Here is an 18,145-nt window from a genome sequence, read left to right as displayed (position 1 = left end):
TAGAATGTAGGCTCCTTGAGAACAGGGAACTTGCTTGTCATCTTTAACCTCTGTGTCCCTAGTGCCTGACATGGAGTAGGTGCTCAACAAATAATGAAAACTGAATATAGGATTTTAAATTTGCAATTAACATTCATTTAATTCGTAGACAGCTTTGTGGTGGGAATTAGTATTCTGCTCTTAATTTTGTAGATGCATAAGTGAAGGCCCATGTAGCTGAATAGTAATGGCACTGAGGCTGGCACACAGATTTCCTAACTCCTAAATCCCTTGATTTTTTCACTGTACCATCCTCCCATCTGACCTGGGACACTAAAGTGAAAATGTGTTCTCATTCTGAAGGTGCCAGCACCTTTTTCTCCTAATCCAGGAGATGGTGCCTGGTATTGGTAAGGGGTCCTCCATCTAGTCCCTCAGCTCCCTACCAAGGGCCTCTCCTTTGGGAGACAGAATGCTGCCAGGTCACAAGGTTTGAGTCGCATAGACGAGTTTCCAAATTCTGCCTTACTTGCTGTGTGATCCTGAGAAAGTTATTTAACCTCTCTATCTCATTTTCCTTTAAGATTGGAGTAATAATATATACTTCATAAAGACATATTCTTCCAAGCATGATAAATATGTTGCATGATTTGTCCCAGATGATCTTTTGTCTCTTTTTCCCCCTGTCTTTTCCCTCTTGTTTCTTCTCCCTGCTCCCTTCCGCTGCTGGCAGTGGCTTGAATTGCCATTCTTCCCACATGCTGCTGAGAAAAGGCATAATGACCAGATGGAGTTTAGTCCTCTGACCTGGGTTTAGTCCTCTGACCTTACCAGTATTTGGCTCCTGAAAGTGCTATGAGAGCCAGGGCTAGATTGTGGTTTAGGGGTTGGCAATAGCCATCTAGGACAAGAAAGGAGAGCGTAGTGGGAGAGCTGATACTGGAGCCTAGTACCAGAAAGCAGTGCTAGTTTCATTACAGATACACTCCAGGCTGGTAAAAGGCCCCACGTGAAAAGGTGATGCTGAGGTTGGTTGCTCTCTGGGGTTGGCTAGGTTGCTCTGGTTGCCTGCCAGCCTTTCCCTTCCTGGAGGACAGCAATCTAGTCTGTATTCTGATCCCTAGGGAGAAGTCTGGAAGTAGCCAGGAACACATCTGGGGAGGCATTGAGAAGTCCTGGGACCTTTGCCCTTGTTCATTTAGATCCATCCAGCCCTCATTCCTGCCCTGTAAACCTCTTAGCCTTGGGCTCATCTTTAATACTTACACCTTTCATGAGATTACCCAGTCACACAAAATCAAGGCAGACACCCAAGCTAGCGGTGTTCTTGGCCTCTGCACTTGCCCTTAGGTTTTTCTGAAATCCTCTCCCCCTTCTTTATGGAAGCCACATGGTGAATAGAAAGATTAGTTGCTTCAATTTATGAACTAAGCTCAAATTCTGTCACTGGTGTGGATTTGGGTAGTCACTTAGAACCTCTCAGAGTCTTGGGACTTTTTTGGGATTGTGACAGTCTTTCTTTCATGGTGTGGCAGGGTAAGAACTCTTGGAGTTATGTGCTTGGCACAGAGCAGGTGTTCCATTCCAAAGCATTCCTGAGCTCCCTCCTCAGTACTTCTTACGGACTCGAGTGTGCACTGTGCTCCAGTGCAACTGTCTCTGCCTCCTCAGCCAAACAGCAATTTGAGGGAGGTCTTATTTATTTTTGCTGGGGCCTGCCACATGAAGACACCAGATCAGTATTGTAATGTCATGTCATGAAAGAACGGAAGGTTCAGTGACGTGATTTTAGGTCCCTGAAATATATTCCTGTTCAGTAGTGAGAGTTTTCTGTCCAAACTATTTCCTTAATGAAAGGCTTCCTCTCCGCTAATGCAGTAGAGTCCACTGTGCATGTAGCCCTCAGGCCTGAGATCAGCTGTGGAGAAAGGCACGATTATCTGGGTACAAGAATTGGCCACATGCATGTACTTTGTGACCCTCTGTCTTGAGGCTGGAAGGCCTCTGTGGAAGAGGCCTTTTTAGCTTGCTCTCTGAACATCTCAGCAGCATGGCTCTGAGCTGCGGGGAGCCCAAGAGACCGGAGGAGGAGGTAGCAGTGGCAGAGAAGCAGCAGTACATGTGCAGGCTTAGGAACAGCCTCACAATATTCAGGCTGGAAAAGTGTTTTTGTATGCTGATGGGGGAAAGGAGGGACGCAGACAGATGAAGAAATGTTCTTGAAACCCTACTGCTTCTATCTTTGATGTTGCTTTTACTTGACATTTCATCCCAATTCCTAGGCGTTGCCCCATCAGAGGATTTTTGTCTTTTTTTTTTCTAGAACCATGCCAGGTGGAAGTGAGACTGCTGCTGGCCTACAACTCCAGTTCACGCATTCCAAAATCCCCCTGGATTGAGGGTGGTGAGATGTCATCCCAGGTGGAAACCGGCATCGAGGGCACCATCCCCTTCAGCAAGTCTGTAAAAGTTTACATAATGCCCAAACCCGCAAGGCGCTGAGTCACAAGTAGTCTTTACAGCCGTGGCCTAGAAGGCCCTTCTTGGGGTCAGAGTGAGCCAGAAGCCTGGAGCATTTCACCTGGACGTGGTATATAGGCATAAGGAAGAACATGTGACCCTTATAGTCTTACCTGGTATCAAACATTGGATAAATTATTTTGCATTAAGAAAACAAAAACCTTCAAGTCTATCCCATCCCCCACCCCCTACCTCCCTAGCCTTGCCCCCAGTAAAGTTGAGACACCAAGCTGTTGTAGTTCCTGGTCCTTAAAGAAATCTGTGTGGCTATAGGTTCAACATTTATACCGCAGGCCTACATTCTTCGGGTGTGAAACAAAAAGATCCAATTTTCTAGCCCCTTCCAAAGAACCAGTTATTGGAGCCGTAATCTTATTTCTTAAAGCAATAGTCTGTTTGCCAGGGCCAACTCCAAAGCAGCTTTCACAGCTGTACTTTTTCACCACCGACAGTTCCTGAAGGGCCCTAGACTTTCATTATCTTGCTGAGAGTCTCCTTCCTTAACTCAGGCAATAGCTGGCCAAGGACTGAATGAACAGCTGAAGAATGAATCACTTTCATCCCTCAGGGAAATTCTTGATCTTGCCTGCCGTTATCCTTAGAACAAAAATATGAGAGAAGGGCCATATTTTACAAAAGAAACCAGGATTATGGGAAAGAGGGACCTAGTGTAAGAAACAAAGTCATTTCCCACTACTCTGATGACTCCAGCGTTGGAGCTGCGTGTGAGCTGAAGGTGCAGCAGGGGTCTAAGAACAGTAAAGGCTCCAGAGATGTGAACCACGTGAAGGCCTGTGCTATGTTCTTTACCTGTCATTTTATCCTTGCAACAGCCAAGTGAGACTAAGAGGTTAAGTCACTGGTAGGAAAACTGTAATAACACCTTTACTCGTTCAAATCCAAGATGATTCCAAAGGCCTGAGCTATACCATATGGAAAAGAACCTTCAAATTTTCTCTCTGTGCCTCAGTTTTTTCATCTGTAAAACAGAGGTAATTATACCGTAAGTGTTGTTGAATGGGTTTAATTAAATAATGCTTGGCAAATCTGAATCTGTGGCCAGTCTTGATCATATTTGGTACTTGGAAAGCTAATAAAAATAATAAGAGCATACAATTACTCAGAGGCAGAGCTGGAATTTGAATTCAAGCATGTTTGACTTTTGGTTTAATATACCTAATGTGTGCCCAGCAGTGTTGTAAGCCATTTACATGAATTAACTCATTTAATCCTCAAAACTACCCTATGAAGTAGGTACTGTTACATTTATTCTATAAACAAGGCAGTTGAAGTTCAGAGAACTTAAAGAAACCAGGATTATGAGAAAGAGGGATCCACTATAAGAAATAATATTGTGAACTACATCTCTGATGACTACAGTGTTGGAGCTGCCTAGTTGGCCTAGGACACACAACTAGTAAATGACAGAGCTGGGATTTGAACCCAGGAAGTCTGGCTCTGGGGGGTTATAACTGCTATAGAGGGACTAAGGGAAGAAGATCACCTCCGTGGGATTTACTTTTCTCGTGTGCTCGCCTGTTTAGTACATCTCAGTGATGTGCCATCAGCGGGCTCTCATGTGTCAACAGATGCCCTAAAGAAAATTGCCTGCCTTGGAGATAAAATGAAGCTTAAAGCCAGGCTGAACCATACCATGGCCCTGACACAAAGCACCTAATGATGATTACTGAGTTGAAGCACAGATGAAAACATCAAGACTCATCGCTGCTAACTAAGCCTTTGATGCCATAGCTATAGAAAGCCTTGCAAGGGAAGAATATGCTGAATCCTTTTCAGATAACACTACTCCTTTTATAAAAATCCTTCTGGGTCATTCCCCATTTTACAGCTGGGGAAACGGAGACTTAGAGGTAATGTCTTTCTCCTAAGGGGCAAGGGCGGGATTTGATCCCTAGGTCTTAAAACCCAAAATAGTACTTTTCCCACCAAAGGTGGAGAAAAACACGAAGGGGCAAAATTTACCTTAGTATCAGGATGAGTTTTTAAGAATTGAATGGGCTGCATTAGGAGATAAGGAGCTTTCCATGCTGGATGTGTTCAAGCAGAGGTTGAACAAGCTCCTGACAAGTTTGTTGTAAAGGAATTCAAGTATCATATGAGCAGTTGGGCTTAACCTTTTAAATTCCTTTTACTCTGAATTCTCTGTGAATTATGAGAATCTTGATTTTTCTGACAAAGACCTGGAAGGGAGCATAAAGATGGCTCTGGTGTGGCACCCTCATTTATAAGCGAATGTCCAAGCCCAGAGAGACTGGGTTAGTAGAAGCAAGTCTGGAACCCAGGCTTCTCAGTCTAATATGGTTTTCATGACAGGGATCTGTTGTTATGCCTTTTCAGTGGCCAACCATGTACCTCGTCAAAGCCAGAAACTGTGTCACATTGGACTCTATCCTTACGCCTCCTATAAAACCGGCCATCAAGTCCTTTAGATTCTGCTTCCTTAAATGTTTCAATTCTCTTCTTGACTCAGTGTTTCTGTCCTGATGCAGCCTTCATCATCACTCCTAAGGTACGGGATTAGCTTCCTAATGAGCTGCCTGCTTCAAATCTTGCCTTGCCCCCTTTGGTCTACTTTTCACACAGCTACCAGAGTAATCTTTCTAAAACCCGGATCTCATTACACCATTCCCCTGCTTTAACCCCCTGTAAGTGGGTCACTTCTGGCCCCAGGATAAAGTCTAAACTCCTATCCTTGAAGGCTCTTTATGCCCCTTGTGTCCTCTCCAGCCTCATACTCCGTGTCCCAAACATGCTCTACTTCTGCAGCTGTAGAGGATTATCTGTAGTTATTCCCAATACTTACCATGCTCTCTCTTGCTTCACACCTTTGCACTTGCGGAGCCCTGGAATGTGCTCTTCAGATTGTCTCCTATGGTTCTTTGCTTTTCATTCTTCAGGACTGAGCCTCATTCTGCAACCTATCTGTGTCTCCTGTGGGCTTGGTGCGTTGCACAGCCTCCTATACATTCTTCAAGCGTGGTATTTATTGCAGGTTCACAAATGCCAACCCCTGAAGCAGGTAGGCAGGGGAAAAAAAGGGGTCAGGTGGCTTTGTCAATCTAATAAATGCATCCTAGGTAATTTTCATGAATGTATTTTTCAAAATTATGAAAAATAATAATCCTTGTACAAATTTAAAAGGGGGGGGTGTCAAGTGACCTGGAAGAAGATAACAGAGACTTGAGGAATCAGCACATTCTCTGTCAGAAGAAGACAGTTGCTATTCAGCTCCACTCAGTTGTTCATAGGTATGGGCCTGGTGATGTCAGATTTTCTGATTCTTCCAGAGAAGTCAGAAACCTGCATTTTCATGTGAAAAATAACCACATTAAAAATTTTGGTAACCAAATAAAGTAAATGTTAAAATTACTCTGAGACAAACAAAACCTGTCTCCAGGTAGATTTGTGCCAGTTTGAAACTTCTGCATCGTTACTGCATATTTACATGTCTGTTTCTTCCAACCAGTCTGTGAATAGCTAGACTGTAAGAATGTCTGTGTTGTATCCCCAGCATAGCTCCCAGCACATAGCAGGCAAGGAAAGAAGGAATGAGCCCGTGAATCCAGAGCAAGGTTAGCTGTACCATGACATGCCTGCAAAACCCAGCCCTGAGAGTCAGGTTTCTGAAAGGACTTTATATTTGGCTTTGACATGATTGACCTCAGCAAACAGAATTATGGAGAAAGTACACACCTAGCACTTGGCAGACTGCTCGTCTTAGGAACCGCTCAAGCTAGAAGAAATTTAAGTGTGGGTAGAGTGAGGGCTGTGCAAGCAACTTACAAATTGAATCAAAGGTTTTAATGATTAAGACATGGGACTAAGTATAGTGTCATGGAAAAAGAGCTTCTCTCCAGGCTCTGCAAATTTCCAGCACTGACCATGCAAAACAGATTCAGAAGTAGGGGCTGTCAGCAGGTTCTATACAAAGTTTAATAACCTCACTGTCAGGTACTTCTGTCTCAAAGAAGTTTGTACTAAGTTCTGTTTAATGTAGAGACAACTCACTTAGGAACATTGATTACACCCACACCTAATTCAGCACCCACTGGAGCTGTCTCATCTTACATTTGACAAAAAAATTTTTTTTATTGCATCAACCAGAGAAAGTCTAAATTTTATCAAACATCCTTCCTAGCTATATAAGTGTCTGGCTTTATGAGCTGAGGGAACTGAGATCTAGAAACATCCTGTCATCTGACAAATGGCTGGTTGTAGAAAGGGCACTGAGCAAGACCTTCTCAGACCTCTAGGCTGAGTCTCAGGTCTGTGAGGATCTCTCTCCCACGGGCCTCCTAAGGTGATAGAAAGAGATCAGGACACAGCATTGGGTTCTAATCCTGCCTTTGCCACTTTCTTGCTGGGTAAGCTTAGAAATTAGATCACTTTCCATTCCAGTGGGCTTAGCTCATCTTTTCTTGCCAGGCCACATCTTAAGTTGCTGTTCAGTCTACGGATTGGCTGTCCTGAGGTCAGATGCCCAGTGGGGCCAGTCAGGCAACAGGATCATGTGGAGCAAAAATCAGCTTTCTGGGCTGTGGCTTCAACAGGGGCTGGGGTGGAGCAATTTTATTTAGTTATGACCATGATAGATAGACACCATACCTAATAAATAAAGAGTTCCCAAATGTTTGGTGAATAAATGAACCTCTTCTTGTTCTTTAAGACTTGTGTTATGTCCTTAGTGATGTCTTCCCTAATTTTCCTCCCATTCTGGTAGGATAAGTTAGTCCACCCTTTGTGCCACCACTGGACCTTGTAACTAGTATAATGTTAGCACACTGTATCATTACTGTCTTGTTTATTTGTTTCTCTCTCACATAACTCCTGAGGGCAAGAACTATATCATTCCTGTACCCCTAGGATCCAGCAATAATTGGTCATAAGAATATTAGTAAGAGACTCTCAGTAAATGAATATAAAAGAGAAGTACTGAATAAATGAGAGAATAGAGTAGATAATTCCTTTGGGCTCCAACATTCTATGAATCTGTGAAATTATAAGCTGATATATTAAGAACCATAAAATGAAACCAGTTAGCTTTACACAGCAGCCCCATTAGGAGAAAGATACAATGGTTTCAGTTTATTGAGTCCTTACTACATGCCAAAGTGCCAAGACTTTCTATGAATTACCCAACTTAACACCTATGATAACTCCAGGTACTAATATGATCCCTATCTGACAAATGAGAACAATGAAACTCTGAGAGATTAAATAAATGCCCAACCAGTGAGTGGCCGTGAAAGCCACAGTTCAAAGTCAAGGCTATCTGACACCAAAGCTGATACTCATAACTCTTTAAAGAGGGGGAAAAATGAAAAATAAGGTAATGCTGATTACTATTATAATTCTGTCAGTCTATTCTAAGGCTTCACAAAGGCCACCTGGTATTTAATAGAGCAAAGGCTATCCATGCCAGTAGGGACCATTAAAAGGCATTTAGTCCAGCCCCATCATTTTATAGTGAGGGAATCTGAGGCAGAGAGAACTGTCTGGCAAGGCTCAGGTTTAGTTAGTAGAACAGCCTGCCTAGAACCCTAGTATCAAGGCATAGCTCCTTTTACTGTTATTGAAGTGTTGCCTCAGTTCATTCAGGGATGCTCATATGTCATTGCACAAAGACACTTTCCCTGACCACATATCTGAAATAGCCCCTATCACTCTTTTTCTTATCTTGCTTTATTTTTCTTCATAACATTCTACTTATATTATGTATTTGTTTACTTGTTTATTTTGCCCACTAGAATATAAGCTTCATGAGCACAAGACTTTTATTGCTGTTTCTCTGGAGCCTATAGCAGTGCCTGGCATATAAGGTACTTAATAAAAATTGGTTGAATTGATGACTAAACATTCCAAAGCATCAACTGCAATGTGATTTTAATGCACTGAAACTTTTCTTTGGCTTTCAAACTTCAAGTCAAAAGGCTTTCTTTATTTTTGCCTTTATTTTCGCTTACTTCTGGCCTAACATTTGCCACAATATTAAACTTTGGTAAACTTCTGTCTCCTCCCCTGATTTTCAGCCCCCACCCCCCAGGACAAGGACCTTCCCTAAGTCATCCATGCATCCCAAAGCCTAGCACAAGACCTGGCACGGGCAGCTGTTCAAAAATGCTTGGGGGGATGGAGTGGACAGAGGTAAGAGTGACAGTCACAGGCATCATTGCTTAGTGATTTATTCTCAAGGCTCCATCAGCAGGTGGAATGGAAGACCCCTCCCACCCTGATGCCTTGGGTAACCAAGGCATTATACTCCTTCACTGCCTTCTCTGTCTGGAGGACCCGCACATCAATGCCTTTTTTCTTGAGGTATTCCACAGTTGATGGGGGTACCTGGGAAGAAGGAAAAAGATGAGTAAATCAGGGGGAAAGGCCCCCAGGGTTTCTTTTCCTGCTATGAGGCAAGTATATTCTACAGAACTGGACAGTGACAACCATCACTCCTCAATCACCCAGCGTGTCACCAGCCCAGAATTTGGCAGTGAGTCCCAAGGAGTCAAAAGCCTTCTAAGAAGTTAACAGAAGTACCATGAAACATGTGCAGACAGCTCAGGTGATACGGAAACTGGAAAGAGCATGGATTTTGGAGTCAGTCTTGAATTTAAGTCCTTACTAGCATTGTGACTTTGGGTAAGTGAATTAAATTCTCTGAGCCTTTGTTTCCATGTATGTAAATAGGGATAACAATACCTGCTTACAGGGTTGGTATGAGAATGAATTCAGCTAAAGTATGGAAAACGTTAAATGTTTGACTCAGTCCAACCTGAGTCTAAATTCTAACTTTGCTATGTACTAACCAAGAGACCTTTGAAAGTCTTTCAACTGCAATTTCCTCCCCTATAAAACGGGGACAATAATACTTAAAGGGTTGGTGTGAGGATGAAATTTTATGAATGTATGTACACTGCAGCTCAAACATCTTCTCAGAAAGGCCTTTCTTGATCACCCCATTTGGAGCAGCCCCTCATAAGTCACCATTTTCTTCACAGCACTTACTATGATCTGAAATTGTCTACATTTTTATTATCCATGAGGGCCATGAACCTTGTTTGCTTTGTTTAGCTTGTTGTCCCTGGTACCTAGAATAGTGTCTGCCCCGTAGAAGATGCTGAATAAATATTTGTAAACGAATTTATATAAAAGATTCTCAAGAGTGGCAGCTATTGGATATTTTCTCAACTCTGGCTTGCCTTCAGTATTATTTTAAATAGATTTTAATTAGACTCTGCCTTGTCAGAAGGAGCTCTGAGTGAAATGTTTTTTAAAATGTCCTACATTACTTCTTTATATGTTTGAACAATTTTATAATAACAGTAGTCTTACAGATAGGGATCATTTTAATGGAGGAAAAAACTAGGTTAAACTAAAAAATATAACTAAAGGGCACCTCCATTGGTAGGGAACTGGATTTTACGACATCTATATAAAGGACAGAATGAGGTAGATCTCTATAAACTTATGTGAAAGGCTGTCCATAATGCAATAATGTAAGTGAATAAAAAGTTACAGAACAATATGTATAGAGCGATCCTATTTATGTAAAAACATGTATATCAGTACGTGTAAGTGTGTATATATTTGCAGATGCATAGAGAGAGCATTGGAGCAGTTACGACTGGGAAGGGGAAATCTTTCACCTTTTTAATTCTACATTTCCGCATTGACTCTTTTACAACAAGCATGTACTATTTCTGTAAGTACAATAAAAATAAACTTTCTTTTTCTGAAAGGGGAAAAAGGCTTAACTTGAATGTGCCCAAGAAAAGAAAAATTAAAAGTACTGTTAAAATGGAAAGTACTGTAAAAATCTAAAGAGCCAAATATTGATAGCTGTAGAGCTTAAGAGAAATTCCAGGATTGAGGAATTTCTGAAAAATAGTTGAAACAGCACAGGCCTATGATTAGAGACTGGAGAGTCCAACCCTGATGAGGAAGAATAGTGCGCAGCCACTATTTTATCCTGGGCCATCCCCTGGCTCAGCAAAATGAGGGTGCATGATATATAGAGATGAACTTCCAAGAAGGACATATCTCTAAGGTAAAGATCCAGGAGATTACCAGAAGTCCTCAGGAATGCTGTGCTCACCAATACCTACCTTCAAGGCCTCACTCATCCCTCGGCCAATGACAAGGATCTGCACACCCTTCTCGACAACTTCCTCCACATCTGCAGGCTGCACACCAGGAGAATGCTGGACATGGAAAGAGAAAGTATACCAGCTACCTGCTCTTTTCATCTTTCTTTGCGGTCAGCATTCCTGTTAGAGTCAGTCATTCACCGAACAAATGTTTACTGAGGTTTACTCTAGGCCAAGCCTCACTAGGGCCCTGGGAATAGCAGAAGATACAGTACTGCCCTTAGGGAGCTCTAAGTCTAGTGAAAAATATAGAAGACTACAAAGAAATTTCAGTAGTTTTACAAGTGCTACAAAGAGTAATGTTCAGGGTGTAGTGAGAACATACAGAAAGGGCACCTAATTCAGACCTGGGGAGTCAGGGCAGGGGGTCAGGGAAGACACCCCAGAGGACATGACATTTAAGCTGAGACCTAAAGGACAAACAGGAATTAGCCAGGTTAAAGGAAATCAGGGGAACAAGGCATACCAAATACAGGGAATAGCATGAACTAAGGCTCAGAGGAAAGAGCAACCTAGTGAACTACAATTAGTTCCATATGACTGAAGTGTAAGTGACAGGTGAGTGAAAAGAGATGACGTGGGAGAAGAAAGCACCTGCATACCATGCCAAAACTTGGAAAGCTCCATACCGTTTCCTTTTTCTGAGCCCCTTTCCCACTTAACTCCAGGAAAACTTCGATGCTTTAAAACCTATCACTGCAAAGTCTTCCCAGATTCTCCCAGGGATATTTAAGGTAAGGTGTTTAATGAACATTAATCCAACGTTAAAGGATGGTGGCTTCTGAACTGCTTCCACATCAGCAAAGGGGATACAGGAGTTAGAGTTTGGTAAATACCAGCCCAACTACTGGAGAGTGAATAAGAGTGGAAAATTGTCATGGAAGACATGCTGTTTTAATTGCATCTTGAAGTATGACTAGGAGTATGCCTTGATGCAGTGGTTGTAGAAGGGGTACATTCTAATCATCGTTAGACATGGTTTAGGGAAAGAGCTGCTGAATATACCAAGACAACAACAAATGTACCAAAGAAAGAAGGGTTTTTCAGTCTAAAAAGCTGATGGTTTAGAGAAGATAGGATTGAAATTTGTTATAAAAGGTAGAAGAACAAATATGAGTATTTTTATTAAATCCTGGAATAATAATATCTTACATGTTTACAGTTGCAATTTTCATAATACAGCTATAGAAATTATTCCATGTGATCTGCATTAATAGTAGCACAAAAGCATCCATTCTCCTTGTTTTATAGATAAAGAAACTGAAGCTCACAAAATACACATTAGCCAAGATGACACAATTACTAAGTAGCACAGTTGGGATTTGAACAGAAACATGTTAACCTTTGTTTAATGCACTTTATTAGAATACTGTAACCTAGGGAGCAACGTTGAAACTTGAAAGAACTAGCCCTAATGACCACAGAGTTGTGCTTAAGCCCAGTGCCCGGCCCACTGTAGGCACACAATAATTGTTACTTTAGGTGTAACCTGAATCTTCCCTAAGGCAATTGCCTGTCACCCACACACACACATGAGCTAAAAAAACAATAAAGGAGACAGACTGAAGTATTAAAAAATACTTGATTAACCCCCCTAAAAAGGCAGGAATAAAAAACATGAGGACAAACAGAAAACAAATAGCAATATGTTAACACTTAAACATAACTGTAGCAGTAATTAACTTTAAGTGGACTAAATAGTTTAATGAAAGGCAAAGACTGAGTTAAAAAGCAAGACCCAACTAAACACTACTTACAAGGTATATACTTGAAATATAAAGGCATAAGTTGAAAGTAAAAGGATAAAGAAAGATATAAAATGCAAACACTAAGAAAGCTGGTGTGGTTATATTAATATCAAGATAGGAAGTATTACGACAGATAAAGAGTTTCATCTCATGATACTTAAAGGACCAATTCATTAAGAAAAACATAACAACCCAAATCTGTACACTCTTAGTGAAAGAGCTACAAAATATATGAAAACAAAAATAACATATCTGGGACTTCCCTGGTGGTCCAGCCGCTAAGAAAACGCCTTCCAATGCAGAGGATGCAGGTTTGATCCCTGGTCTGGGAACTAAGATCCCACATGCGGCAGGGCAAATAAGCCCACGTGCCACAACTACTGAGCCCGTGTACCACAACTAAAGAGCCCCTGTGCCACAACTACAGAGCCCATGCACTCTGGAGCCACAACTAGAGAGGAGCCCACATGCCACAACTAGAGAGAAGCCCACACACTGCAAGGAAAGATCCTGCATGCTGCAGCTAAGACCCAACACAGCCATAAATAAATAAATAAATATTAAAAAAAAAAAAAAAATAACAGAACTAAGAAAAGAGACAAAACCACTATAGTTGGATTTTTTTTAACATCTTTATTGGAGTATAATTGCTTTACAATGGTGTGTTAGTTTCTGCTTTATAACAAAGTGAATCAGCTATACATATACATGTATCCCCATATCTCCTCCCTCTTGCATCTGCCTCCCACCCTTCCTATCCCACCCATCTAGGTGGTCACAAAGCACCTAGCTCATCTCCCTGTGCTATGCGGCTGCTTCCCACTAGCTATCTGTTTCACATTTGGTAGTGTATATATGTCCATGCCACTCTCTCACTTCATCCCAGCTTACCCTTCCCACTCCCCACGTCCTCAAGTCCATTCTCTATGTCTGCGTCTTTATTCCTGTCCTGCCCCAGGTTCTTCAGAACCATTTTTTTGTTTTTTTAGATTCCATATATATGTGTTAGCATACGGTATTTGTTTTCCTCTTTCTGACTTACTTCACTCTGCATGACATACTCTAGGTCCATCCAGCTCTATGGTTGGAAATTTTAACAACCTTCTCTCAGTAAATGATAAAACACATAGACAAAGAGTCTAATTAAGGAAATGGGAGCTTTTAGCAACACTGTCAGTTAATTTGACCTAATAGACATTTATAGGTTACTACACCCAACAACTGCAGAATACACATTGTTTTTTCAAGTGTATATGGAACAGTCACTAAGACCTTATGCTGACATAAGTCTCAGTAAATTTCAAAGAAATGAAATAACAGAGAATATGATATCTGACAAAATAGATTTGTTGATAACAATAAGATATTTAGAAAAGCCATAAATAATTGGAAATTGAGCAACAAAGTATTTTGAACTAAAGGGTAAAGGAAAAATACATGAAAATTTGTGGAATACAGCTATATAATGCTTATAGGCAAATTTATCACTTTAAATACTTATAATAGAAAAATAATTGTCTAAAATCAATGGTGTAAGCCCCCACCTTAAAAAGCTAGAAGAGAAGCAAATCATATTCAAAGCAAGCAGAAGACAGATAATAATGAATATATGTATGTAAATCAATGAAATGGGAAACAAATGACAGAAAAATCAACAAGGCCAAAAGTTGGTTCTTTCAAAAGATTAATAAAATTGAAACCATTGTAAGACTGATCAGGAAAAAAAGAGAAGACACAATTCATAAATACCAGGAATGAAGGGGACATTACTATAGATCATACAGATAGCAGAAGAATAATTTTAAAAATTGGGAATAAATTTACACTAATAAATGTGACAACTTAGAAGAAATGGACAGATTTTTTTGAAAGACACAACTTATTAAAACACAAGAAGCAGAAAATCTGAATAGTCCTATAGATGTTAGAAATTGAATTTATAATTTAAAACCCTTCCACAGAAAAAATTCTAGACACATATGATTTCAGTGGTGAATTCTATTTTAAACATTTAATGAAAATCCTCAACAAAACATTAGCAAATCCAAGGTTGGTTCAATATTTTAAAAATCAATGTAGTTCACCACAAAGTAAAGAAGAAAAATTACACAGTTGTGTCAAATGATGCAGAAAAAGCATTTAATGAAGTTCACCATGTATTTATGATTAAAAAAAAGAAAACTCTCAGAAAACTAAACTAGAATAGCCAAGATATGGAAGCAACCTAAATGTCCATCGAGAGATGAATGGATAAAGAAGATGTGGTACACGCACTTATGGCCACCTAATCTATGACAAAGGAGGCAAGAATATACAATGGAAAAAAGATAGTCGCTTCAATAAGTGGTGCTGGGAAAACTGGACAGCTACATGTAAAAGAATGAAATTAGAACACTCACTAACACCATACACAAAAATAAACTCAAAATGGATTAAGGACCGGACACTATAAAAACCCTCAGAGGAAAACATAGGCACACCACTCTTTGACATAAATAACAGCAAGATCTTTTTTGATTCACCTCCTAGAGTAATGAAAATAAAAACAAAAATAAACAAATGGGATCTAATTAAACTTAAAGCTTTTGTGCAGCAAAGGAAACCATAAACAAAATGAAAAGACAGTCCTCAGAATCGAAGAAAATATTTGCAAATGAAGCAACTGACAAGGGATTAATCTCCAAAATATACAAACAGCTCATGCAGCTCAATATAGAAAAAAACCAATCCAATCAAAAAATGGGTGAAGACCTAAATAGACATTTCTCCAAAGAAGACATACAGATGGCCTACAGACACATGAAAAATGCTCAACATCACTAATTATTAGAGAAATGCAAATCAAGACCACAATGAGGTGTCACCTCACACCGGTCAGAATGGCCATCATCAAAAATTCTACGAACAGGGCTTCCCTGGTGGTGCAGTGGTTGAGAGTCTGCCTGCCAATGCAGGGGACACGGGTTCGTTCCCCAGTCCGGGAGGATCCCACATGCTGTGGGGCGGCTGGGCCTGTGAACCATGGCCGCTGAGCCTGCATGTCCGGAGCCTGTGCTCTGCAACGGGAGAGGCCACAACAGTGAGAGGCCCGCGTACCGAAAAAAAAAAAAAAAAGTTCTACAAACAAAAAATGCTGGAGAGGGTGTGGAGAAAAGGGGACCCTTGTACACTGCTGGTGGGAATGTAAATTGGTACTGCCCCTATGGAGAACAGTATGGAGGTTCCTTAAAAAACTAAAAATAGAGCTACCATACGACCCAGCAATCCCACTCCTAGGCATATATCTGGAGAAAACCATAATTCAAAAGGATGCATGCACCCCGATGTTCACTGCAGCGGTATTTACCATAGCCAGGGCATGGAAGCAACCTAAATGTCCATCAACAGAGGAATGGATAAAGAAGATGTGGTACATATACACAATGGAATATTACTTAGCCATAAAAAGTAACAAAATAGTGCCATTTGCAGAGACGTGGATGGACCTAGAGACTGTCATACAGAGTGAAGTAAGTCAAAAAGAGAAAAACAAATATAGTATAGTATCGCTTATATGTGGAAATTAGAAAAACGGTGGAGATGAACTTATTTGCAAAGCAGAAATAGAGTCACAGATGTAGAGAACAAACTTACGGTTGCCAAGGGGGGAAGAAGGGTGGGATGAATTGGGAGATTGGGACTGACATATATACACTACTATGTATAAAATAGCTAGCTAATGAGAACCTACTGTACAGCAAAGGGAACTCTACTCAGTGCTTTGTGGTGACCTAAATGGAAAGGAAATCCAAAAAAGAGTGGAGATATATATATATGTATGACTGATTCACTTTGTTGTAGAGCAAGAAACTCACACAACATTGTAAAGCAACTATACTCCAATAAAATTTAATTTAAAAAGTTCAGGGCTTCCCTGATGGCGCAGTGATTAAGAATCCATCTGCCAATGCAGGGGACACGGGTTCAAGGTCTGGTCCAGGAAGATCCCACATGCTATGGAGCAACTAAGCCCGTGTGCCACAACTACTGAGCCTGTACTCTAGAGCCCACGAGCCACAACTACTGAGCCCACGTGCCACAACTACTGAAGCCTGTGTGCCTAGAGCCTGTGCTCCGCAACAAGAGAAGCCACTGCAATGAGAAGTCCACACACTGCAACAAAGAGTAGCCCCTGCTCGCTGCAACTAGAGAAAGCCCACGCACAGCAACGAAGACCCAATGCAGCCAAAAATAAATAATAAACAAAATTTTTTAAAAATGTGGTTCATATATACAATGGAATATTGCTCAGCCATAAGAAATAAATAATGCCATTTGTGACAATATGGATGGACCTAGAGGGTATTATCCTAAGTGAAGTAAGTCAGAGAAAGATAAATACTGTATGATTTCATTTATATGTGGAATCTAAAAAACAAAACAGAAATAGACTCATAGATACAAAGAATAAACACATAGTTGCCAGAGGGGAGGTGGTGGGGGAGATGAGTGAAATAGGTGAGGGACATTAAGAGGTGCAAACTTACAGTTACAAAATAAATGAGTCGGGCTTCCCTGGTGGCACAGTGGTTAAGAATACGCCTGCCAATGCAGGGGATATGGGTTCGAGCCCTGGTCTAGGAAGATCCCGCATGCCGCAGAGCAACTAAGCCTGTGCACCACAACTATTGAGCCTGCACTCTAAAGCCCACGAGCCACAACTGCTGAGCCTGTGTGCCACAACTACTAAAGCCTGTGTGCCTAGAGCCCAAGCTCCGCAACAAGAGAAGCCACCACAATGAGAAGCCCACACACCACAACGAAGACTAGCCCCTGCTCGCAGTAAGTACAGAAAGCCCGTGCACAGCAACAAAGACCCAATGCAGCCAAAAATAAATAAATAAATAAATTAAAAAACAAAAAACAAATGAGTCACAGGGATGAAATATGCAGCATGGGGGATATAGTCAATAATAGTGTATGGTAACAGATGGTAACTAGACTTACCATGGTGATCATTTTGTAATGTATAGAAACATGAAATCATTATGTTGTGCACCTGGAACTAACATAGTGTTGTAGGTCAATTATACTTCAATAAAAATAAATAATAATTATTATTAATATTTTAAAAATAAACTAAACTAGAAGGGAACCTTCCTTAGGTAGAGGACATCTAAGTAAAACCTACAGCTAGCTAAACATTAAGTATAATGTTGAAATGTTAAACATTTTCCCCAAAAGATTGGACATAATAATTTACTTCCTTATTATCTCTTGGACCTGTCCATTCCTCTCCATCTCCACTGCCACTACCCTGGTCTAAGCTGTCATTACTTCTTATTTAGCCTGTTGCAGTAACTTTCTAACTGGTCTCCATAAAACCACTTTAGCCCTTTCCAATTAACCATTCTTCAAATTGTAGCTAGAGGAATCTTTGCAAAACACAAATCCACTCAAGTCACTCCTCTGCTTAACAGCACTCAATGGCTTCTCATTGCCCTTAAAATAACTGCCAAACTCCTTAACATGGTCTGTAAGTTCCCAGCTGCCTCACCAGTCTTACTGCATATCACTTTCTTCATGTTCTAGCAGGAAAGCAGTTTGGCATTTTCTTAAATATGTACTTAAGCAATTCAGCAATCACATACCTGGGTATTTATCCTAGAGAAATGAAAACTCACATTCACACAAAAACCTGTACATGAACGTTCATAGCAGCTTTCTATTGGGGGTGGGAGGAGGCGTTGTTAA

General features: G+C 40.8%; 2 protein-coding genes across 3 annotated transcripts in view; one reads left to right on the top strand and one right to left on the bottom strand.

The window, feature by feature from the left end:
* The window catches only part of INTS4 (integrator complex subunit 4), a 134,463-nt gene that overhangs the window by 109,883 nt on the left and 6,435 nt on the right, over window positions 1-18,145 (top strand). For both annotated transcript variants that reach the window (XM_060303761.2, XM_030835971.3), the window contains one exon: window positions 2,303-10,219. In XM_060303761.2, the coding sequence (XP_060159744.1) occupies window positions 2,303-2,481 (179 nt within the window). In that variant the 3' untranslated portion in view covers window positions 2,482-10,219. The remainder of the gene's footprint in view (window positions 1-2,302; window positions 10,220-18,145) is intronic.
* The window catches only part of AAMDC (adipogenesis associated Mth938 domain containing), a 33,403-nt gene continuing 23,944 nt past the window's right edge, over window positions 8,687-18,145 (bottom strand). The window contains exons 3-4 of the mRNA XM_030835976.3: window positions 10,623-10,718; window positions 8,687-8,859 (exon numbers count right to left, since the gene is read on the bottom strand). Of these exons, the coding sequence (XP_030691836.1) occupies window positions 8,719-8,859; window positions 10,623-10,718 (237 nt within the window). The 3' untranslated portion in view covers window positions 8,687-8,718. The remainder of the gene's footprint in view (window positions 8,860-10,622; window positions 10,719-18,145) is intronic.

This window comes from Globicephala melas, chromosome 8 (genome assembly GCF_963455315.2).
Source record: "Globicephala melas chromosome 8, mGloMel1.2, whole genome shotgun sequence".
NCBI lineage: Eukaryota > Metazoa > Chordata > Mammalia > Artiodactyla > Delphinidae > Globicephala > Globicephala melas.
The sequence above is the reverse complement of the archived record's forward strand: the minus strand, read 5'-3'. Positions and strand labels throughout refer to the sequence as shown.